Raw genomic sequence first — 24,508 nt, 5'->3', positions numbered from 1 at the left:
TATGCTTTAACCAGACAAAATGTTTTGTTTGCAACAAAAAACACTGAGTGAAACATACCATATTGTCACTCCCATCACCATTCCCTTAAAAACTGCTCATAGGATGCAAGACACTGATTAAAAGAAAAAAAGAAAAAATCCACAGAGGTTAACATTGGTTAGAAGATAGAAAAAACTCTGGAAAATCTGCTTATAATCAACCCGGTTGATTTATTTCATGACAGTATGTGGAGGCACATACTGACTTCCCTCCGAAGCGTACCAGTAGGGAAAGGAGAGGCAGGGAGGGAGGGAGAAAAACTTCAGTTTCTTGAAACTGTAACAAACACTACCCAGCAGGAGTGATCAAGGCTAGCATCAATACAGGTAACACTGATAAGCCACGCTGATAGTATGCATCCTTGATATGATGCAACGAAAATGGCACTTTACCTGTGTGGTCTTCTCCCCAAAACCCACAATCCCAGTCTATTCATGAGAAAAACATCAGCCAGATCCCAACCAACGGACAGTCTACAAAATACCGCATCAGTGCTTCTTAAAACTGACTAGGTCATCAAAAAGTCAGAGAAACTGTCACAGTCCAGAGGAGCCAAAGTACGCATGGCAACTAAATGTAATGTGGTGTCTAGATAGTATCCAGAAACAGAAAAAGTTTATTAAGAAAAAACTAAGGCTTTGCAGACAATTAAGCCAAACATGCTCTTTTCCCCATGGGGGCCCGGTGTGCAATGGCTGCAAACAGCAGCCTCCTCCGCAGTGTATGCATCCTGTTGCCTGTATGGGTCGCCCTGAAAGACCCTGGAAACAGCCCTTTCCAGGGGACATTCGTGACTGGCGTGCTGTCCCCAATCTAGGCTCCAGACAGGTATGCATGGTGCCTTTGGAAAGCCCCAGGGCACAGTGGCCAGGGTCCACACAGGCCAAGTCACAATGTCCATACACTCCAAGCTGCAGAACAAGGAGCATGTGATTGAGGCCCTATGCAGGGCCAAGTTGAAGTTCTCTGGCTGCCAGAAGATCCCCATCTCCAAGAAGTGGGGATTTACTTAAGTTTAATACAGATGAATTTGAAAATATGGTGGCAGAAAAGCGGCTCATCCCAGATGGCTGTGGGATCAAATACATCCTTAATCGTGGCTCCTGGACAAATAGCGGGCCCTGCACTCATGAGAGCCTTGGCACTGTACCCTTCTTACTCACGCCCACCAATAAATTCTACTTTCCTGCCCCCCCCCCAAAAAAAAGAACGAAAAAGCTAAGGAAATCTGAATAAAGCAGGGACTTTAGTTAGAAGTAATGTGTCAATATTAGTTCATTAATTTTGACAAATGTACTATACTAATACATCATGTTTTTAACAAGGGAACCTGAATGTGCAGTATATGAAAACTCTGTCCTATCTTTCCAACTTTTCCATAAGTCTAAAACCATTTAAAAATAAAGTTTGGTTTTTTTTAAGCTATTGGCTAAACTCTGAATGGTTTCAAATTCAAATAAATGAATACCTTCACTCAAGCTGTTCCCAGGGGTCTGGCACTGCTCACCATGCAGCAAAGAGCAACCAGCTGCCAACACACCATCCCCACCACACTGCTCCGCCTCCAAAAGAACCTTCAAGCTTAACAGAAATGAAAACCTCATGCATCTGAATGCTTAGCTGAGTAGACTTCCCTTCCCGTCTGACTTACTATTATACTCTATAAGATCCAATTTTATCTCCTAACAAACTTAGTTTTGCTTAGAGTCAGAGAACAAAGGATATAGAAAAAGCAGCGTTTAGAGATTAGTGCAGTTCTTGAAAAGCCCCATAGGTGAGAAACAGATCCCACAGACTGGATGATTAGGTCACAGAGAAAAAATAAACAAAACAATGACTAGAACTGAACTGGAATTTGGTTACATTTAAAGTAAAAGCAGGGCTTCCCTGGTGGCGCCGTGGTTGAGAGTCCGCCTGCCGATACAGGGGACACGGGTTCGTGCCCTGGTCCGGGAAGACCCCACGTGCCGCGGAGCGGCTGGGCCTGTGAGCCATGGCCGCGGAGCCTGCGCATCCGGAATCTGTGCTCCGCAACGGGAGAGGCCACCGCAGTGAGAGGCCCGCGTACCGCAAAAGAAAAAAAAAGTAAAAGCAAACAAACCTAATTTTTAAAAATTAACCAGCACTGGGGAAGTCACCAGTATATAGCTTGAATGTTCATAATAAGTCATTGATAAAAGATTCAGTGATATCCAGTGTACTCTGTTTAAGAAAACAGGATAAAAGTGTAATTTATTTCAGAAAAATTGCTAAGAAAAATACATGCTATGCTCCTAGCACCTAGAATGTGGTCTCTAAATACTGTTTCCAAATACGAAAAGTAACCAGGGTTCCTTGGAAAAAACTCTGATTCCTGGCCTGGGGCAGGAAGTATACAAGATAAACCTGGAACATCTTGGCACCTATTGGGGTTTTATCAAAGGATTTCCCTTTGTAACAAAGGAGTCAACTTAAAGGATTTAATGGCCAAAGATGAGATAATCTGAGCATCAGTGTGGTAGGTTGAACCAACCCTTCCCCTCAGATGTATTAATTTCCTAACCACCAAACGTATAAATATTACCTTATATGGTAAAAGATATAATTAAGTTAAGGATCTTGAAAAGAGTAGTTTATCCTGGACTATCCAGTGGGCCATAAATGCAATCTCATCTACCCTTATAAGAAACAGGAGCACCTCAGCAGACACAAAGAGGACTATGCAATGTGATAAAAGAAGCAGCAATTGGAGCGAGGAAGCCAAGGAATGCCAGCAGCCACCAGAAGCGGGAAGAGGCAAGGAACAGATGCTCCCCTAGAACCTCTGGAAGGAGTACAGACCTGCTGACACCTGATTTCAGCCCAGTGATACTGATTCTGGACGTCTGGCCTCCTCAACTGTGAGAGAATAAACTTCTGTTGTTTTAAGCCACCCAGTTATGGTAATTTGTTGGAGCAGCCATAGTAAACTAATATAATCAGTAACTACAATGAAGTAAAACATATACATTATTTAAATCCATGTGTTCTTGATAATATACGAAGGAAAAAAAAAAACCTAATTGGTTACCTTTGAAGGGTTCTAGGCAACCAAGTCATTATTTTGAAAACTGGTAACCAAAGAGAAAAGTAGTAAGCACTTATTCTCCATTTCCTACACCTTAAGGTAACAAAATATACAAGGAGAATTTTTCTTTACAGAACTATTCTAGCTAATAACTTGCTATTTTACAAACCCTAATGAATGGAGAAATCTAGGCAATGATCAACAGTCCTAACATCTCAAAGAGACAACCAGACATTATGAGCCTCCTGATAGAGGTACACTCTACCACTTTGAAATATTCTTTTAAAAGGCAAAACAAAACCACCACAAAAAAATATAACACATAAAACCATATTTCAAATAAACAAAAACCTGGACCTAATCACTACTTTGGATCAAGCTACCAATTCAGAGGAAACACAGAAGGCAGAAGAATATGGAGACCAACACAACATGGATGCAATTAGGGAATTCCAGGTGTGAACAATCTACAGGGTGGATTTCTTCAACAGACAAACTAAGGGGAAAAAACAGGCAGGACACACCAACCAATCTTAAGGATGGCTTTTATTTTGGATCCTGATTTGAACAAACAATTTTTTTTTTTTAAGTTGAGACAACTGAGGAAATTTCAACACTGACTAGATATTCAGAAACACTAAATAAATACTGTTATTGTTTTTAGGTGATATAGTAGTATTGCATCTTATGTTTACATACATACTAAAATGTTTCCAAATGAAATCATCTAATGTCTGAGTTTTGCTATTAAAAATCCAGGAGGGGGGAACCTCCCTGGTGGTACAGTGGTTAAGAATCTGCCTGCCAATGGAGGCGCCCATGTTCAATCCCTGGTCCGGGAAGATCCCACATGCCACTGAGCAACTAAGCCTGTGAGCCACAACTACTGGAGCCGCAAGCCACAACTACTGAAACCCGCACGCCTAGAGCCCGTGCTCCGCAACGAGAAGCCATCGCAATGAGAAGCCCGTGCACCGCAACGAAGAGTAGCCCCTGCTCGACCAGCTAGAGAAAGCCCACGTGCAGCAACGAAGACCCAATGCAGCCATAAGTAAATAAATTAATTAAAAAACAACAAAAATCCAGGAGGGGAGGTAAGGAGACGGCTATAGGTGAAATAAGACTGGTCATGCATCGATAATCATGATACATAGAGAGAGGGTGGTGGGTCTACATACTAATCTCTTTACTTTACAAGTGTTTAAAAAATTCCATATAAAAGACTAAGTTAGTTTGTTTGTTTAAGTCTTACCATTTCTGTGTTTGAGGGCTTAAGTCTAAATCCGCTGAAAAATAATATACCCATAAAACCATCCCTCCACCATTCCACATAAAGGGGCATTATACATATTCACAATATAATTCACAGTGGAGAACTATTAATTAAAAATTTAATTATTTCTTGTTACCAATTCCTTTAATATAAAATGAAAATTTGCTCAGAATATTCTCAAAATTTTTTTTTATCGTTTACATAGGAACAAGTCAAGTCTAACACAACATATGATACCTCTTGGAACCATGTTTGATTATACTGTAAAACAAATCAAATTCCCTATGTACATACTGTCCTTCATTGTAACACGGAAAACCTAAAATGTAGATGTAATTTCTTATCTCCCTACACTTGTGTTATAAAAAGGCTACAATATAACTACACAGCTGATATTAGAAGTTATTTATCAGAAGAGAAGTTCTTCATAAATAAATAATAAAAAGACAGCATTATATTTTATTTATAAGGAAAGTTGAATGCATTATTTATGAGCTTTTCAGAAATATCAAAGTCATACATAGAGAGGCATCAGAATTTTGATAAATAGTTATCCTAAGTGTGGATAAAGAAGATTAATTATATGTCCCTGAAGGGGAAATGAGAAACCAACAGGTAAAAAAATTTCCAGGAGAGAGCGCTGATGTTAATGACATGGGGAGCAGGGAGACGGGGTGTCTCTCAAAGCTAGAAAAAAGAATTAAATAACAGGAGCTAACAGTTAAGTATCCCCTATTCATCAGGTATTATATGGGAAGCCGTACAGCATAATAGTTGAAAGCACAGGCTCTGTAATTAATGTTTGAATCCCAGCTCTGCCACCTGTAAACTGGTTCCTTCTCTCTACCTGTAAAAATGGGGACTAGAATAGTACTACCATCTAGGGTTGTAGCAAGGATTAAATAATTTACATATAGCTCTTAGGCAAGTTATTTTATACACTGGCTCATTAAATTTTCAAAACAAACCATAAAGTAGGCATACCATCCCCAGTTATAGGTGAGAAAACATTCTGAGAAATTAAGTAAAATGTCTATTGTTGCACTGCTAGGAAGTAGCAGAGCTGGGTTCAAACACTGACCTGCCGTGGCCTATAAAGATTCCCCCCCCGTGACAGTAAGTATTTAATAGTGATTAATATAGGACTTATAAACAAGTGTAATACCACCTTCTAGGGGTGGCTCTTTTATTTAGTCACACGTTAATTTACATGTTGAAATATATATATACTTAATTATAAGCTATTTTCCTTCACACTAAAGGCATTATACTGTTAGGGTTTGTTTTTGTTTTTTTTTTTAAGTCATTTGTATAACTTTATCAGAATGGTAACGGTGCATTCTAAAGCATTTTGTTATAAACCAGTGGCTCTCAACTGGAGGTGATTTTGCTCCCCAGAGGATATTTGGCAATGTCTGGAGACATTTTTGGTTGTCACAACCTGGGGTGGGGCGGGGGGGTAGGTAAGTGTACTGGCATCTAGTGGGTAGGGGCCAAAGATGCTGCTTATTTAACATCCTACAATGTACAGGACAGTCATACACAACAAAGAATAATCCAGCGCAAAATGTCAATAGTGACAAAGGTAAGAAATCTGTTATAAACTGATAGGGAGGGTTGAGAACTTCAGATACAAAGTGACACACTAGAAGACAGGTAAAAAGTCCCTTCCAAAAGGAAACCATAAACAAAACGGAAAGACAACCTATGGAATGGGAGTAAATATTTGCAAACGATACAACTGACAAGGGCTTAATTTCCAAAATATACAAACAGCTCAGACAACTCAACAACAAAAAATGAACCTAATTGAAAAATGGGCAGAAAAACTAAATAGATATTTCTCCAAAGAAGACATACAGATGGCCAAAAGGCACGTGAAAAGACGCTCAACATCACTATTAGAGAAACACAAATCTAATCTATAATGAGGCAACACCTCACACTGGTCAGAATAGCCATCATTAAAAAGTCTACATATAACAAATGCTGGAGAGGGTGTGGAGAAAAGGGAACCCTCCTACACTGTTGGTGGGAATGTAAGTTGGTGTGGCCACTATGAAAAACAGTATGGAGGTTCCTCAAAAAACTAAAAACATCCGGGGCTTCCCTGGTGGCGCAGTGCTTAAGAATCCGCCTACCAATGCAGGGGTCATGGGTTCGAGCCCTGGTCCGGGAAGATCCCACATGCTGTGGAGCAACTAAGCCCATGTGCCAAACTACTGAGACTGCACTCTAGAGCCCACGAGTCACAACTACTGAGCCCACATGCCACAACTACTGAAGCCCGTGAGCCTAGAACCTGTGCTCCGCAACAAGCCACAGCAATGAGAAGCCCACTCACCGCCACTAAAGAAAGTCCACAAAAAAAAAAAAAAAAAAAGAAAGTCCACATGCAGCAACAAAGACCCAAAAATAAATAGATAAATTAATTAATTTTTTTAAAAAACTAAAAACAAAGCCTCCATATGATGCAGTAATCCCACTCCTGGGCATATATCTGGACAAAACTAAAATTCAAAAAAATACATACACTCCTATGTTCATAGCAGCACTTTTCACAATAGCCAAGGCATGGAAACAACCTAAATGTCCATCAACAGATGAATGGATCAAGATGTGGTACACACACAATGGAATACTATTCAGCCATAAAAAATGAAATAATGCCATTTGCAGCAACATGGATGCAACTATAGATTATCATGCTAAGTGAAGTCAGAAAGAGAAAGACAAATACCATATGATATCACTTATACATGGAAGCTAAAACATAACACAAATGAACTTACCTATGAAACAGAAGCAGACTCGCAGACATAGAGAACAGAATTGTGGTTGCCAAGGGGAAGCAGGGTGGAAGATGCATGGATTGGGAGTTTGGGGTTAGCAGATGCAAACTATTATATATAAAATTGATAAACAACAAGGTCCCACTGTAGAATACAAGGAATTATATTCAATATCCTGTGATAAACCATAATGGGGGGACTTCCCTGGTGGCACAATGGTTAAGACTCTGTGCTCCCAATGCAGGGGCCCAGGTTTGATCCCTGGTCAGGGAACTAGATCCCACACGCAGGCCACAACTAAGAGTTTGCATGACACAGCTAAGGAGCCCGTAAGCCACAACTAAGGAGCCCACATGTGGCAACTAAGGAGCTGGCAAGACACAACTAAAGAGCCCTCCTACCACAACTAAGACCCAATGCAACCAAATAAATATTTTTTTAAAAACCATAATAGGAAAGAATATGAAAAAGAATATATATATATGAATCACTTTGCTATACAGCAGAAATTGACACAACACTGTAAATCAACTAGACTTCAATTAAAAAAAAAAACTCCCTTCTAATCCTAAAATTCTGTCACCTTACCATACCTGACTAAAACAAATCCAGGGTATATTTCAAGACAGATAACTATGTAGTAATCAACAGCAAAAGTCTTAAAATTCTGTAAACTTTTCAACCAAGCAATTTCACTGCCAAAAATATATCCTAAAGAAGTAATAATGATGAGTATGCATGAAGATTTAATTGCAGGACCTCCCTGGTGGTGCTGTGGTTAAGAATCCGCCTGCCAATGCAGGGGACACGGGATTGATCCCTGGTCTGGGAAGATCCCACATGCCGCAGAGCAACTAAGCCCGCATGCCACAACTACTGAGCCCATGTGCTGCAACTACTGAACCTTGTGCCTCCAGAGCCCATGCTCCACAACGAGAAAGAACCGCAAATGAGAAGAAACCTGTGCACCTCAATGAAAGAGTAGCCCCTGCTCACCACAACTAGAGAAAGCCCATGTGCAGCAACGAAGACCCAACACAGCCAAAAAAAGAAAAAAAAAGATTTAATTGCAAGAACGTTGACTTCTTTAAAGCATCAGAATTCCAAAACGTTAGAAACAAACAAATGTCTAACAATAGAAAAATGACCCCCCAAATTATGAGGTATCTATACAAGTTTCAAGATGAAACTTTTTCAAAAGAGACCGTAACAAATTCTATCAAATCTACAAGGAATAAATATATCCTATGCTATTTAAACTTTCTTCAGCATAATAAAAGATGGAATGTTTCCGAATTTATTTTACTAGGCTAGTATAATCAAGGTACCAAAACCCAACATAGTACCAAAATGTAAAACTATAGGCCAATCTCAGTTATGAATGTAATTTTGCAAAAAAAAAGTTAAAACATTAGCAAACCTAATCTAGATACATACTAGAACAATCCATCACAAACAAGCTGAGTTTACCTCAAGTATACAAAATCTGTCCCAACATTAGGAAATCCATTAATCAATTCTGTTAGAGATCAAAAAGACCTGAAATAATCTCAATGAATTACAAAGAAAAGGAAAAAAAGTAAAGCAATGAAAGAGGAAACAGCTATGAGAAACAAAGAATGCCCAATATATGGATGATCCATGTGCCTAAAACAGAAAACCCAACAAAGAGAACTAAGAAAATACTAAAAGAAAAAAGAAAGAAAATACTAAAAGATTTAAAGGAATAAATACTCCCAAGAGGAAATCAGAAATGAATCTGCAAGTAAAAAATAATAAGGATGTGAGCAAACAGGCTCACACTGGAGGAAAACAGAAAATAGAAGGAGGAGTTCCCTGGTGATCCAGCAGTTAAGACTCTGTGCTCCCAATGCAGGGAGCCCAGGTTTGATCCCTGGTCAGGGAACTAGATCCCGCATGCTGCAACTAAGACCCAGCACAGCCAAATAAATAAATATTTTTTAAAAAGAAAGAAAAAAAAAATAGAAGGAACTTGGATCTTGGACATCCTTGAACAACTAAACCAACCTTGGAATGCTTTACTCCTAAACTTGTTACACACAAAAAAACCCTTTACTTGTTTAAGCCACTAGGGATTGGATTTCCAATTGCTATGAGAGGTATTCCTGATACAAAAGAATACATCAAAATGTATATATATCAGAAGTATCAAAATTTAAATGTACATAAATCCTTATTAGTTGTTTCAAAGTTTATTAAGGTAAGTATTTGCACAAATATTTAGAGATATATGTAGCAGGATGCTTACTACAGTGTTAACTGCAATAGTAAAAAAAAAATTTTAATATATACCAAAAGAGGGCTTCCCTGGTGGCGCAGTGGTTGGGAGTCCACCTGCCGATGCGGGGGACACGGGTTCGTGCCCTGGTCCGGGAGGATCCCACGTGCTGCGGAGCGGCTGGGCCCGTGAGCCATGGCCGCTGAGCCTGTGCGTCCGGAGCCTGTGCTCCGCAATGGGAGAGGCCACAACAGTGAGAGGCCCACGAACCACAAAAAAAAATAATAATAATAATATACCAAAAGAGACCTAGTTAATCATGTTATGGAATCCATACAATGGATTACTATGCAGTCATTAAAAATAACATTTGTTACTTAATTTAAGTGAGAACATCCTATAAAAATATTAGAATTTTCATTGAACTTTTAAAAGAGTTTTTTTCATATATTTTAATATACATATAGGGACTTCCCTGGTGGCCCAGTGGTAAAGAATCCACCTTCCAATGCAGGGGATGCGGGTTCAATACCTGGTTGGGGAACTAGGATCCCACACACCGTGGGGCAACTAAGCTCGTGCACCACAACTACGGAGCTCACGCACCTCCATTAGAGAGCCCACGTGCTCTGGAGGCCGCGCACCACAACTAGAGAAGAGAAAACCCACACGCCACAACTAGAGAAGCCTGCATGCTGCAATGAAAGATCCTGCATACCTCAACGAAGATCCCGCATGCTGCAGCTAAGACCCAACGCAGCCCAAAAAATAAAAAATAATTAATATACATATAAAAACCCGGGAAAGATAACATATAAGTGAATGGATATTATCTTTGGGTAATTTTTTATGCTTTTCTACATTTTCTAAATTGTTCACAATAGATAGTATTAATTTTATCTAAAATTATTAAATAATTGCTTACAGAAAGAAAATGAATGACTTAATAAAAGATATGGAAGTCCTAACTTGACAAACAGCTCATACAGAAACAACTTAAAAATTCAAATGATATTGAAAAAAAAAAAAGCCAACAATTTCAGAAAAAAACAAAAAACGAAGAAAGTATAAGTGGCTATCTAATTGATATTGAGATAAAGCAGGTCTTTGAAGGTATCAAAGCATTATCAAGTTTGTTCAAAAGAATTCTTAGGCTTCTCTATACCATACATTAGCAATAAGAGAAAGAATAAACTTGGACAATATCTGTAACAAATAAAAGACAAAGGCCAACGTCCATGAAATATTTATAAATTAATAAGAAAATGGCAAAGGACATGAAGAGGCAATGCACAAAGAAAACAAATGCTCAATACATTTTTTAAAGCCTAATCACACCCACCAAAATGGTATCTTATTGCTGTTATAGGTTGCATTTAGAAACTTAAAACAGCAATAAGATACCACTTTGCCTATGCTATTGTTAATAAATAAGTCTATACTTAATGTTAACAAGGGTGAGGTGACGCTAAAAGACATCAGCACTAATGGTAGAAATGTAAACTAGAATGAGATATCTGGAAAGCAATTTAGCAATATATAAATATATCAAAACCTCATACTTTTTGATCCAGAACTCTCTGGGAAATAATCAAAGATGACATCAAAGACTAATGTCCAAAGATGTCTCCTGTTGAATTATTTACTAATAGCAAGATCTTACAAATAATCAAATAGGCAGTAATAGGAAAATAATTAAGTTATTTTTATAACAATGTATAACAAATATATGATAAATTAGACTTTTAAAACCAATGTTTTTTGAAAAACAACACAGAAATATTTTACATCATAATTAAAATTAAAATAGCAGAATACAAAACCACATGTACAATATGATCAACTGGTTAAAAATTTTGTTGATATAAAACATGGCCAGAAATACACTAAAATGACAAAATATTCCAAAGGATAGAATTATGAGTAAGTCCAGTTTTTTTTTTATACTTTCTTTGTACTTTATGGTTTTAAACCACACACACACACAACTTGGGGTTTTGTTTTAACTTTGTCCCTTTTTTAATGATCTGAGAGTTTACTTAAATAAAACTGACCTGAGAGATAGTGGGTAGAATTTAAATAGTCATGGGAACCTGGATCCTGAGCAATTTACTAAACTTTCATTTCCTCATTGTGAAATAGGGATAATACCAACCTTAAAGAATTCAGATGATTAAATAATTAATGCACTTAAAGTGCTTTATGGCACTCTAAAGATGCTTGTTAAAGATGCACCTTTCTCCTTAGTTTATAACTAAATCAATGAGTGTTGTTTTTAAGGTCTTTTTTCTGGGGGCGGTGGGGAAGGGGGCAGGAGAGGGGAGCATGGTGGGCAGACTTAATGTGATCATTCCAAATTTTATATGAATGAGTAAATACCTAAGAATAGTTCAGGAAAATTCTATAAAATAAATAATGAAGGGTTCCTGTCCATTTAAGATATTAAAACATTAGAAAGTAGGGGGAAAAGTCATTTTAACTATGGGTATAACACCAGAACAGATAAATCAATCAAACACAATACTATTCAGAAACAGCCTCAGGTATTCTTGGATATTTAGCATATAATAAATGGTGGCATTTCAAAATCAATGGAGAAAAATGAATTAATCACTACATGGTGCAATAATATCTGGCTAGCCATCTGAAAATAAATAGTAGTAAAAGCTAGATTCCTATCTCAGTCCTTACATCAAAATAAATTCCAGGGCTTCCCTGGTGGCGCAGTGGTTGAGAGTCCGCCTGCCGATGCAGGAGACACGGGTTCGTGCCCTGGTCCGGGAGGATCCCACATGCCGCGGAGCGGCTGGGCCCGTGAGCCGTGGCCGCTGGGCCTGCGTGTCCGGAGCCTGTGCTCCGCAACGGGAGAGGCCACAGCAGTGAGAGGCCCACATACCGCAAAAAAAATAAATAAATAAATAAATAAATTCCAAAGTGATCAAACATTTAAAAGTAAATACTAGAAGGTAACATAGACAAAGAGGTAGAAGGAAACCTAGAAGCCATTAAGGAAAAAACTGATAAACCCATACGCCAAAACATCTCAAAATTAAAAAACAAAATGGGGGAAATTTTTGCTACATTTGCTACACACATGATAAAGAAGTCAACTTCCCCATATGCAAATAATTTCTTAAATTAAGGAGCTATAAGTTCTCTTATACCCTGATGGTGAGCCTGTAAATTGTCCAACCTTTCTGAAAAAGAATTTGACATTTGACATTAAAATTTTAAATGTTTACTTATTTATTTTGGCTGCGCCGGGTCTGAGTTGCAGCACACGAGATCTTTAGTTATGGCATTCGGACTCTTGGTTGAGGCATGCACGCAGGATCTAGTTCCCTGAGCAGGGATCAAAGCAGACCCCCTACACTGGGAGAGTGGAGTCTTACCCACTGGACCACCAAAGCAGACCCCCTACATTGGGAGAGTGGAGTCTTACCCACTGGACCACCAGAGAAGTCCCGCCATTAAATTTTTAAACATTCGTATTCTTTGACTCAATAATTTTGGTTCAAGGAATTTATAACACAAAGACACTCACATGAGCCTGTGAAGACAGGTACAAGGATATTAGCTGAAGTTTTATAATAACGGCACAAATATTCATCAATGGGGACTTACTTTAAAAAATTATAGTGTATCTGTATTATGCAGCCACAAAAATGATCTATTTAAAAAATGATGACATTGTTTATATCAAAAACAAAGTAAAGAAAAAGAAAGGTTGAGAACAGCGTATATAGCATGATTCCACTTTTAAATCATCAGAATACATATTTCTTTTTAAAAAAACAGAAAAATATCTACCAGACCCTTATCAGTGTTTATCTCTGAGGGGTGAGCTTATGAGCTTATATGGACTTTTCCCTTCATATTACACATTTATAAATTTTTAACAAACATTTGTTATTTTTGACGCAAAAAAATTTTTTAACTAGGAAATTTAAAATCACATCCATGAAAAAATAAACAAATACATAAATGGAACAGAACGGTGAGCCTAGGAATAGATCCAAACGAATATAGTAGACTGATCTGTGACAAAGAAGGACAGGCAATTCAGTGGAGAAAGGACAGTCTTTTCAACAAATGATGGTGCTGGAACAACTGGATATCCACATCCAAAAATGAAAGAAAAAAAATCTAGGGCTTCCCTGGTGGCGCAGTGGTTGAGAATCTGCCTGCCAATGCAGGGGACACGGGTTCGAGCCCCGGTCTGGGAAGATCCCACATGCCGCAGAGCAACAAGGCCCACGAGCCACAACTACTGAGCCGGCGCGTCTGGAGCCTGTGCTCCGCAACGAGAGGCCGTGATAGTGACAGGCCCGCGCACCGCGATGAAGAGTGGCCCCCGCTTGCCACAACTAGAGAAAGCCCTCACACAGAAACGAAGACCCAACACAGCCAAAACTAAATAAATAAATTTAATTAAAAAAAAAAAACTAGCTACAGACCTTACACCCTTTACAAAAAAATAACTCAAAATGAGTCACAGATCTAAATGTAAAATGAAAAACTATGAAACTCCTACAGTGAAACATAGTAGAAAATCTAGATGACCTTGGGTTATGGCAATGACTTTTTAGATATTGCACCAAAGGCATGATCTATGAAAGAAATAATTATAAGTTGGATTTCATTAAATTTAAAACTTCTGTTTGTGGAAAACACTGTCAAGGGCAAAGACAAGCCACAGATTTGGAGAAAATACTTGCAAAAGACATATCTGAAAAAGTCCAGTTATCCAAAATATACAATGCACTCTTAAAACTAAACAATAAGAAAATTAACAACCTCATTAAAAGTTAAGCAAAAATTCTGAACAGACACCTCACAAAAGATGATAAACAGATAATGAATAACCTCAACATCATCTGTGTTTAGGGAATTGCAAATTAAAACAATGAGATACCACTACAAATCTACTAGAATGGCTAAAATCAAAAACACAGACACTTGCCAAATGCTGGAAAAAGTGGAACAACAGGAATGTTCATTTGTGGCTGGTGAGAATGCAAAATGGTACAGCCACTTCAACATACTCTTACCATATGATCCAGCAATCACACTCCTTAATATTTAGCCAAATGAGTGGAAAACTTAGATCCACACAGAAATCTGCATTATAGTAATTCATTCATAACTGCTAAAACTTGGAAGCAATCATGAGGTCCTTCAATAACTGAACTGGTACATCTAGACAATGAAATATTAATCAGTGCTAAAAAAAGAAATGGGCTACCAAGCCACAAAAAGACACGAAGAAACCTTAAATGTATATTACTAAGTGAAAGAAGCCAACCTGAAAAGGCTACATAACTGTATGATTCCAACATATATAACATTCTGGAAAAGGAAGAAACCATGGAGACAGTAAAAAGATCAGGGTTTACTAAGCATTCAGGGGAAAAGAGGGATGAGGAGGTAGAACATGGCATTTCTAAGGCAGTGAAATTGTTCTGTATGATATTACAATGGTCAATGGATAGATGCATTGCATGTTTGTCCAAACCCACAGAATGTACAACACCAAGAGTGAACACTAACATAAATGATGGACTTTGGTTGATAATGATGTGCAGGTTCATCGATTGTTTAAAAATGTACCACACTGGTGTTGGGCTTCCCTGGTGGCGCAGTGGACGGGTTTGTGCCCCAGTCTGGGAGGATCCCACGTGCCGCGGAGCGGCTGGGCCCGTGAGCCATGGCCGCTGAGCCTGCGCTCCGCAACGGGAGAGGCCACAGCAGTGAGAGGCCTGTATACCAAAAAAAAAAAAAAAAAAAAAAGAAAAGAAAAGAAAACTACTCTAATTTTAAAAAATACACAACACAGTGCAAGGCATATAACACCTCGATAAATCACAGCTTCCATTTTATTATGAACTCATATGATAGAGAAATAAAACAAATTTGAGGGAACGTTAGCATACATTAAAAAGAGTTGAGAGTTTTGATCAAAAAAGAACATCTCTGCTGTTTGTTGCACGAGTCACATTGATTCCATGTCTGGAATATTCCACTAATATTAGGGACACCATTTTAGGAAGAGCACTAGCAAACTACATGGTATTAGAACATCTGGTTAGCCAAGCAAAGCAAGCTGCAAAGAATGGAGAGGGTATAGAATCCTCACGTGAGGAACTGCCAAGATGGAAGCAAGCTCTTTAAATATCTGAAGACCCTTTGCGTGGAAGAGAAAATAGACTAATTCTGACTCATTCACGAGGCCAGAACCATGGTGTAGAAGTTGTAGAGAAGTGATTTCAGCCCAACAAAATTAAGAATTTACTACGACAGTTACCACAAAAAGTGGCCATGTTCTAGGAAGACTGGATTTCATCTGTTAGGAGTAAATGCAGAACAAATTTTTGCAACAGAGATGGATCTAACCTGTTAATGGCCCTTCTGTAACTGTCTACTGAGGCTTTCTAGGTTCACAATAAAATGAAAGACAGAAGCAGTGTCAGGCAGACTCTATTCCATAGTAGCTAAGAAAGCTGGGGATATAAGATCTAGATGGGGGTGGGGGGAGGCCAGGTGGGCAGCAGCAGTTTATTTATAAATAATAAATATAGCACGAGCTTAGAGAAAGCAATCAAGTAGACATCAATTGGGGACTAAATGGTAACTATCAAGTTTGTATTGATTTTTCATACACTTAACCAATGGAATAGTAACCCACATCATGGTTCCCCAACCCCCACCCCATTGGATTTCCCACAAAAAGGACCCAATCATACCCTGTACTTATTATTCTAACAGGCTTTCTCAACCCAGGTTCCATGACAGAGTTAAATCCTAATGCCCAAGATATTCAATGTACATAATGAATTAATTTCTCTCCTGTGCATCTAAAATGGTACTGGTTATACCACTTTAGGATAACTGGGAACATAGCCAAATTATTTTCTGCGTTCTGTGCTTAAGATGAGGAACCCAGCCAAGTATAAACAATCTCATCTGTAATAAAGGTTGCAAAACAACAATTTCCATGAGGACAGGCACGCTGTCTACCTTGTTCGTAGTTCATACTCAAATCACATATGTTGAATAAATGAGTAAAAGAATGGAGACTACACTTATATTTAATCAGTTTCTCTTCTACCTCAAGAGTTTTCTCTACCTTTCTTTCTCACACATCCTTTCCTTTTTCCCTTCTGTTTTGGAGGATGAGATCCCTGTCTCTCCTCCTGACACTCAAGCTCTTGATGCATCTTATCTGCTCTTAATTCCTCAGAGATCTAGTCCATATTTATTTTCTCCTTGATAACTTCAGGTTCTCCCTCCTCAGGGGCATTTCCTCCAGCATCTACAATTATTGAAAAATAAATAATTATCAAGAAAGTCTCTTGGGCTTCCCTGGTGGCGCAGTGGTGGAGAGTCCGCCTGCCGATGCAGGGGACACGGGTTTGTGCCCTGGGCCGGGAAGATCCCGCATGCCGTGGAGCGGCTGGGCCCGTGAGCCATGGCCGCTGAGCCTGCACGTCCGGAGCCTGTGCTCTGCAACGGGCCCGCGTACCGCAAAAAAAAAAAAAAAAAAAAAAAAAAAAAAGAAAGAAAGAAAGTCTCAGGACTTCCCTGGTGGTCCAGTGGTTAAGACTCCAGGTTCTCAATGCAGGGGGCCCAGGTTTGATCACTGGTCACGGAACTGGATCCTGCATGCCACAACTAAGAGCCCACATGCCACAACTAAAAGATCCCGCATGCAGCAACCCACGTGCCGCAACTAACACCCAGCGCAGCCAAATAAATAATATTTTTTTAAAAAAAGAAAAACTCTCATGCGTTCTGACTGTAATCAAGTTACATCCATTCTATGATTCCTTTCTAGCAATGTCATAATGACGCACCTAGAGAAAGTTCATTCTACAAAAGGAGAAGCAGTAACCAGAAGACAGGTGACAACCCCACTCTACTCCTAAACTCTAGTGTTGGCTCTGCTACAATGCAAGTCACTTCTGCTTCTTTAGTCCTTAATTTCCTGATCTCTAAAATGAGGGAAGATAGTCTTTAGGATTCTTTTCAGGGATGTATCTCTATATCTACTATTCTCTATAGGTCAAATACATCTGCAGTGGGTAAAAGTAATGGTGAGGCAAATTTCCACTTCATTAAGGATAACCAAAACATTAGAACTAGTCAAAACTAGGATGTCGTGAGTTCCTTCTCTCTCCAGAGGAATTCAAACAGAAATCAGTCTACCACTTGGAAGAGATTCAAGTATCTAATGAGAAAACTGAACAAAGGCACTTTCCTTCATAGCTCTCCCTGTTCTACTTGTAGTAAGTTTCCCCTGTGATCCAACAGAGAACTATCTACTATCACTAGGCACCTCCTCATTGCACATTAGTGTGCCTAAGGCCCATTCCCTCCACTACACGATAAAATTCCTGAAATCAGAACTATATCTCGTTCATTTCCACAGCCCTTCCGCATTACCTGGCACAGCTGTCCTACACAAAAATAAACAGAACAATTGTTTACTAAATATTCCTATGAAGACTAAACTCAACATAATGAATGATTATACAAAAAGAGCACATGAAATTTCACTGAATAAAAACCTAGTATAGGGGCTTCCCTGGTGGCGCAGTGGTGGAGAGTCCGCCTGCCGATGCAGGGGACGCGGGTTCGTGCCCCGGTCTGGGAAGATCCCACATGCCGCGGAGCGGCTGGGCCCGTGAGCCATGGCCGCTGAGCCTGCGCGTCTGGAGCCTGTGCTCCGCAACGGGAGAGGCCACGGCAGTGAGAGGCCCGCGTACCGCAAAAAAAAAAAAAGATTCTTCCTGCCAATACAGGGCACACGGGTTCAAGCCCTGATCCGGGAGGATCTCACCTGCCGCGGAGCAACTGGGCCCGTGCGCCACAACTGCTGAGCCTGCACTCTAGATCCAGTGCTCTGCAACAACAGAAGCCACTGCAGTGAGAAGCCAGCACACTGCAACAAAAAGTAGCCCCCGCTCGCCACAACTAGAGAAAGCCCGCGTGCAGCAACGAAGACCCAACTCGGCCAAAAATAAATAAATAAAATTTTAAAAAATTTTTAATTGGCTTTATCCACTTGGAAGAAAAATAAAGTTAGAACACTATATCACATCAAAAATAAATTCCAGATGCAGGCAGCTTCCCCCAGCAAGCCAGAAAGCAGCTTTCCAGGAAGTTCTACAGACATGGTCTCTCAATGATCACTGCCCTTCAGAGGGCCACAGCTGTACCCTCTCCAACAGTCTGGATTTCAGTTCTGGGAGCAGCCTCTTGAAGATTTGTTCCTTCCCTACCTAGGTGCTCTGACTTAGCCCTAGAGGCAGTAGCTGCTCCCTATATCTACTATTCCTGTATTCTTTAGGGTTTTCTTTTTCTCTTAGATAATCTCCTGTTTAGTTAATAATTCTTTATATCAAACTTTACCTGTTAAATTTAAAAATAAATAAATTCCAGACGGTCTAAAGTACTAAATGTAAGAGACGAAACTATGAAAGTGGTAAAAATGAGATGTTTTCGTTGTTGTTGGGTTTTTTTAATAAAAAGAGGTCTTCCTAAGAAACCCAGAAACCATAAATTTTTTTAAATGGTCAAAGGACTTCCCTGGTGGAGCAGTGGTTAAGACTCCACGCTCCCAATGCAGGGGGCCCAGGTTCGATCCCTGGCAGAGGAACTAGATCCCACATGCATGCCACAACTAAGGAGCCCACATGCCACAACTAAGACCTGGAACAACCAAATAAAAATAAGTATTTTTTTTTAAAGTGGTCAGGTCTACATAAAAATTAAAGCTTTCTGCACAACAAAAGAAAAAATAAATATATATAATTACTATCAGGAAAGTACAAATTAAGAAGCCATCATTTTACCTACCTGATTAAAACCCTTCAATGGCTTCCCTTAGAGCTCTAACACTAAAGCCCACTCAGGCCAGCCTATGCCTATTTGACCCTCTCATTATCTCTACCCAGGCACACTGACCTTTCTTCAGTCACCTTACTCATCCTGCTTCTCCCAAAAAAGGGAATCCTGCTCATCCACTGGATCTCAGCTCTAGGACCACTTCCTCAGAAACCTTTCCTGGACTAACTAAATGGGTCAAATTCCTCAATTATAGCATTGTGTACCTCTCATAGCTGCTCAGCCCAAAAACCTCTGAAAGATCCTCGACTCTTCTCTCTTTTGCGTCCTGTATCTAATCCAAATCCTGTTGGCCACGCCTTCAAAATATAACCTCCACCAATGCACCCTGGTCTCAGCCTCATCATCTTTTTCCTGAATTAATGCCTCTCTTGCCTTCCTTTACTCTACTGCCAATCTACCAACCATAGTGGGGTTTTTTTTAATGTAAGTCAGAACACATCACTCCTCCGCTCAAAACATTTTTAATGATTCCCCATAGTGAAAGCCAATCTTTGCAATGTTTCTAGAGCCTAGAAGACCTGCCACCACCCCATTACCTTTCACCTCATATTCTACTACTCTCTTCTCCCTTCCTCTCCCACCTCCTTCCACCCACTGCCCCAATAATTTCATTCTAGCCACAATGACCTCCATGCCTTCCCTCAAACATGCCACATTCCTTCCCTAAGGCATTTGCAAGAATTGATCCCTATGTCTGGAACACTCTTCCTCCAGATATCCTCATATTACCTCTTCTATCACCTTCAAGTCTCTGGTCAAATGTCATCTATGCAATAAGGCTACTCTGACCACCCTATTTAAGACCAGCCTATCCCCCTTCCTTTTACCCTGCTCTATTTTTTTTTTCCATAGCACTTATCACCTAACAATCCATATGTTTTGCTTATGTTTGCTGTTTAATATCTGTTTCTCCCACACTAGGGCAGGGTTATTTATTATCTGTGTTGCCCACTGATGTATTCCAAATATCTAGAATTGTGCCTGGCAAGTAGTACACACTCATATTTGTTGAACAGTTTTGTACTTGTCTGTGGGATTATCTAATTAATGGCCTTCTGATTCACTACCTAGGAACAGGGACTGGGTTTGGGTTTCTTCATCATTTTATTTCCTAGGGCCTAGCATAAGGCTTGGCCTAGACTAGGCACACAAACATTTGTTAACTGAAGAATACCTTTTTTTTTTATTTTGTCTATCAGAAGATACAAATTTAAAACAACTGACATTATCCAGGGTTTGTAAAAGTGTAGAGGAAATCCACCCTCTCATATACTATTGGCAGGTATGTAAATCGATACTTTTTGAGAGTAAGCTAGAAATGGTTATTAAAATTTAATTCACTCAGAGCTCATGCCCTTTAATTTATAGTCTTACAGAAGTAAAAGCAAAAGTAGCTGAAAAATATGTACAAGAATATTTATTACAGAACTGCTTATAATGAAAAAATTAAAGCATCAATAAACATATAGGCAAATAAATCATGTGTGGTACATGCGTACGACAGAACACTCTTTAACAAGAATGAGGTAGATCTATAACACTGAACTGGAAAGTAGTCCACGATCTAGTTAACAGATCGAGGGCTCTGGCATCAGGTGACCTGGATTTGAATCCTGGCTCCCCTCACTTCTAGCTATGTAACTCTAGGCACTTTTAACTTCTCTGTGCTTCAGTTTCCTCATCAATAAAACAGGAACAATATTATAATAGTACCCACCTCACTGATAAGAAGATTTCCTGAGATAATGCATGCAGTGTCTGTAACACATTATATGGCCACATAACCATTTACAAGTATATGATAATTATAGCTAACATTTATAAGCAAAATAGACAAGTTGCAGACCTATGTATGTAAAGCATGTCCATTTCAGGGGGAAATGTAGCATGTCTGTGTAACTATAGGAAAAAGTCAAGAAGGATAGAAAACTTAATATTGGTTTCCTTTGGGAGATGGGAGGAGACATACTTCTTAAGAGCCATACTTTTTTAATGGAAGGATTTTAGAATACAGTGTTTTTAAATAAAAAAGAAATGAAGTAAAATCAGAGCAAATGCTTCTAAGATAGAGTTTTAGATTTAAAAATATTAAAATTTTAAAAATTTTACACTCTATATAGTCTTTGAATTATCAAGGTAAAATGAAATAATAAGCTGAAATTTGTTTGACTATTAAAGTTACCTTTGTTCTAAAGGAGTAAACTAAGATGCATCATCAAAAAAATAGTTTTTGAAAAACTTACAAAAGAAAAAATTAAAGAGAATTAAAAGAAAATTATTACATTTTACCCTGTCGACTTACACACAAATGAATTCTTAATCTATGATATCTCCATGAAAAATAAAACTATATCAAAGAAGGAAAAGAAAACAATGTCAACGTAAAATAAAACTGCCTCTAAAATGGGATACCTGGGAATTCCCTGGAGGTCCAGTGGTTAGGACTCTGCGCTCTAACTGCCGAGGGCCTGGGTTCAATCCCTGGTCAGGGAACTAAGATCACACAAGCCACATAGCGCGGCCAAATAAATAAATAAAATGGGATAAAAGCTAGATTAAAGTCAAAAAGTAAAAGTTATCTTTTACTGCCAGTTTAACTCAAAAGAATTCTGCAACTGTTTGGTTTCTTTGTTGTTTTTTTTTAAAATATCAGCAGGGCTAGGAAATTCAAGCGTGCTTAAAGCTAGAGTGTTAAGAAGTGATCTATGTTAAGTTCAGCCAAAGAGAAAAATTAAATCCCCAAGATGAACTTCTAAGAAGACACTGATACAAAGCGTTCAAATACACCAAATTCTCTCTCCTTCTGTAAACAGTAGCTGTGGCTGCTCATTTACTACATTAACTGAAAATAAATACTGCAATCTATGCAAACTAAATCTCATCCCGCGGTCAGAGGATTTGAAAAATAGGGAATAAACCTGTACTAAGAACACAAGATTTCCTCAAGCTAATTTTTCCTAACCTCTTTCAAGTGCTTAGTCACTTCTGCCTATTTACAAGGAAGACCATTTCAGGTCTAGAAAGAGGCAGGGAATTTTGATTCCAGACTGTCATGTCACCTGAGCCGTCCTAGACGTTTGTTTCCATGCAACTCAAGAGAAGGCAGCTGCCAGCTAAGCATACCTACCGCTCCAGATCAGAACCAGAAGCCACTGGGGCTCTCTCTATTCTGCCTCTGTCTGCAAAAACAAAGAGGTGTTTGTGGAAAAGGGAAGTTTTCTTCCCTGACACCAAATGCAAAAGGTGAGGATTAAAATGCAGCCTGAAAACATCCCTGTTTCCTCTAACAGTCCACCAGAAATGCCTCCCTTCTCTACTAAAACAGAAACAGCAACCAGATTCTTACACAACTGCAGATGTGGGTACCAGACATGTCTCCTTAGGCAACTAACAAAACCTAAAACTAGAGGCAAACAGGCTTTGGAACACACTTCCAAGAAAGCAGCTAGCATTAAAATCTGATAACATTGTTTCAGGTTCCTCAAAGGCAACAAAAGAGAGTAAAGTCTTCATGAAAGATTATTTTAAGAGACAACCCTAGGCAAAGGCAGGTTTTTAAGCACCTACCAGGGGCCCAGCACCAAATCCCGACATTCCACTCACACAAGATTCTAAGCACACACGCTGATTACAGAAATACACCTGAAAGAACTCTCTCACTCAGATACAGCAGTACCTTGCCAAGGACCAGGCACCGTCTTTCCAAACGTAACTCCAGGTAGTAACACCTGGAACCAAGTGGTCAATCTCCAAAGCAGAGCTTAATTAAGCCAATTTCCCAGAAGGTAATGAAGGACTGACAACCACCTGGGACTAATTAGGATGGGGCTCTTTTTCTTCCTTGGATTTAAGTGCTATAAAAGACACGCTTCCTCGACTTCACCATTCTCCTCATTATTCCCCCAAACCGCCTTAATGATACTAACCGGTTTACATAATACATGTTGCCTCCTTTATAAGTAAAATATAAAGGCACGAATTAACCTCTTTTCATGAGAATATTCAAGTTCAAAGAGGCTAAGAAACCTGCATAGTGCTTGTTAGTGAAGGCTCCAGGTCCTGCAGACGCCCAGGCCCCAGCACTTACCAATTAAGCCACAATGCCTCTCAAGGAACGCTACTAAATCCAGCTACTGATCCCAACCAGTTTCACGCCACAAAACTGAGCTCAAAGCTCTCAGTGGCATGGATGGGGGGTGGGGGGGTGGGGGGGTGGGGGGTGGGGCGTGGGGAGGGCCCATCACCACTACCTAAGCAATGTTTTTTTTCTTTAACGAATATAGCACATGTTCCTGATTTCCATCCTCCCCACGGGCAGAACCCACGTGCCGGCCCCACCGCTACCCACAGCAGCTCCCTCTCCACGCTCCCCAGCTTCTGCCTGGTCCCCCGCAGCCCCCTCACGCCCCTCCCTCCACCCCCACCCCAGCCAGGGCTAAAGCCGGCACCTCCCGCCCCCTCCCCAGCGACGACCGACCAGGCCCCCGCACCGCTCTCGCGCGCAGCCGGCGCCGGAACCCGCGCGCTCCCGCCTCCGCCCGGCAGGGTCACCCCCGGGGCCTGCGCGCGCCCTTCCCGCCGCCCGGAGGTCTCCCCGCGACGCCGGCGCTGGGCAGGCCGCGCCCGCCGCGCCTGCCATGGTGGGCGACTCACCGTCAGGCTGAGGAGCCGGGCCCGGCTGCGCCATGGCCGGGCGGCCGGCCTCGGGGAGCGGGGAATGAGCGGGGAAGCGGCGTCCCGAGCTCCCACAGGCTCAGCTGGCGGAGAAGGCGTCGACCGAACCGCCGCCGCCGCCGCCCAGGGAGAAACCGCTAAGGCTGGAGCCGCCGGCGCCGCCACAGCCGCGGGCAGAGACGGACCCGAACGCCGACCTCCGCCTCCTCATCCTGACAGCGGGAAATAAGCAGCGCGCAGGCGCGGGGGGATGGGGCGGCACGTGACGTCTCCCTGAGGGGAGGGGCGGGGCTTCGCGAGGGGGTGGGGAGCGCGGCGCGAGGGGGAGGCTGAAGGTGGAGCGGAGCCCGCTGCGGGAGCGCGGCGGGTAGGGTAGGGTAGGGTAGGGTAGGGTAGGGTGGGGTGGGGGTGGGGGGCTAGATAGGGGATGAGCGGGAGAGGGAAGAGGAGAGTGGCGGCGGGGAAGGCGCGGCCTTGTCCAGGGGCCGCTCCGGGCCCTCCGCCCCAGCACAGAAGCAAAGAAAGAATAAATAAT

The 24,508-nt window shown here is 40.6% G+C and overlaps 1 protein-coding gene and 1 non-coding gene across 3 annotated transcripts in view; one reads left to right on the top strand and one right to left on the bottom strand.

Moving 5' to 3' along the window:
• Positions 1-24,239, bottom strand: part of RABEP1 (rabaptin, RAB GTPase binding effector protein 1) — a 105,271-nt gene extending 81,032 nt beyond the window's left edge. Inside the window, exon 1 of one of the 2 annotated variants that reach the window (XM_059046695.2) lies at positions 23,953-24,239. In XM_059046695.2, the coding sequence (XP_058902678.1) occupies positions 23,953-23,986 (34 nt within the window). In that variant the 5' untranslated portion in view covers positions 23,987-24,239. The remainder of the gene's footprint in view (positions 1-23,952) is intronic. The other variant, XM_067021215.1, reaches the window with a different exon arrangement.
• On the top strand, positions 679-813 carry LOC131747216 (small nucleolar RNA SNORA70). Its single transcript, XR_009332841.1, has one exon. It is a non-coding gene; the product is annotated as a small nucleolar RNA SNORA70 (small nucleolar RNA).
• Positions 24,240-24,508: the final 269 nt, after the last annotated feature.

This window comes from Kogia breviceps, chromosome 19 (genome assembly GCF_026419965.1).
Source record: "Kogia breviceps isolate mKogBre1 chromosome 19, mKogBre1 haplotype 1, whole genome shotgun sequence".
Lineage (NCBI taxonomy): Eukaryota > Metazoa > Chordata > Mammalia > Artiodactyla > Physeteridae > Kogia > Kogia breviceps.
Note: the sequence above shows the minus strand (reverse complement) of the source record. Positions and strands in the feature narration are given on the sequence as shown.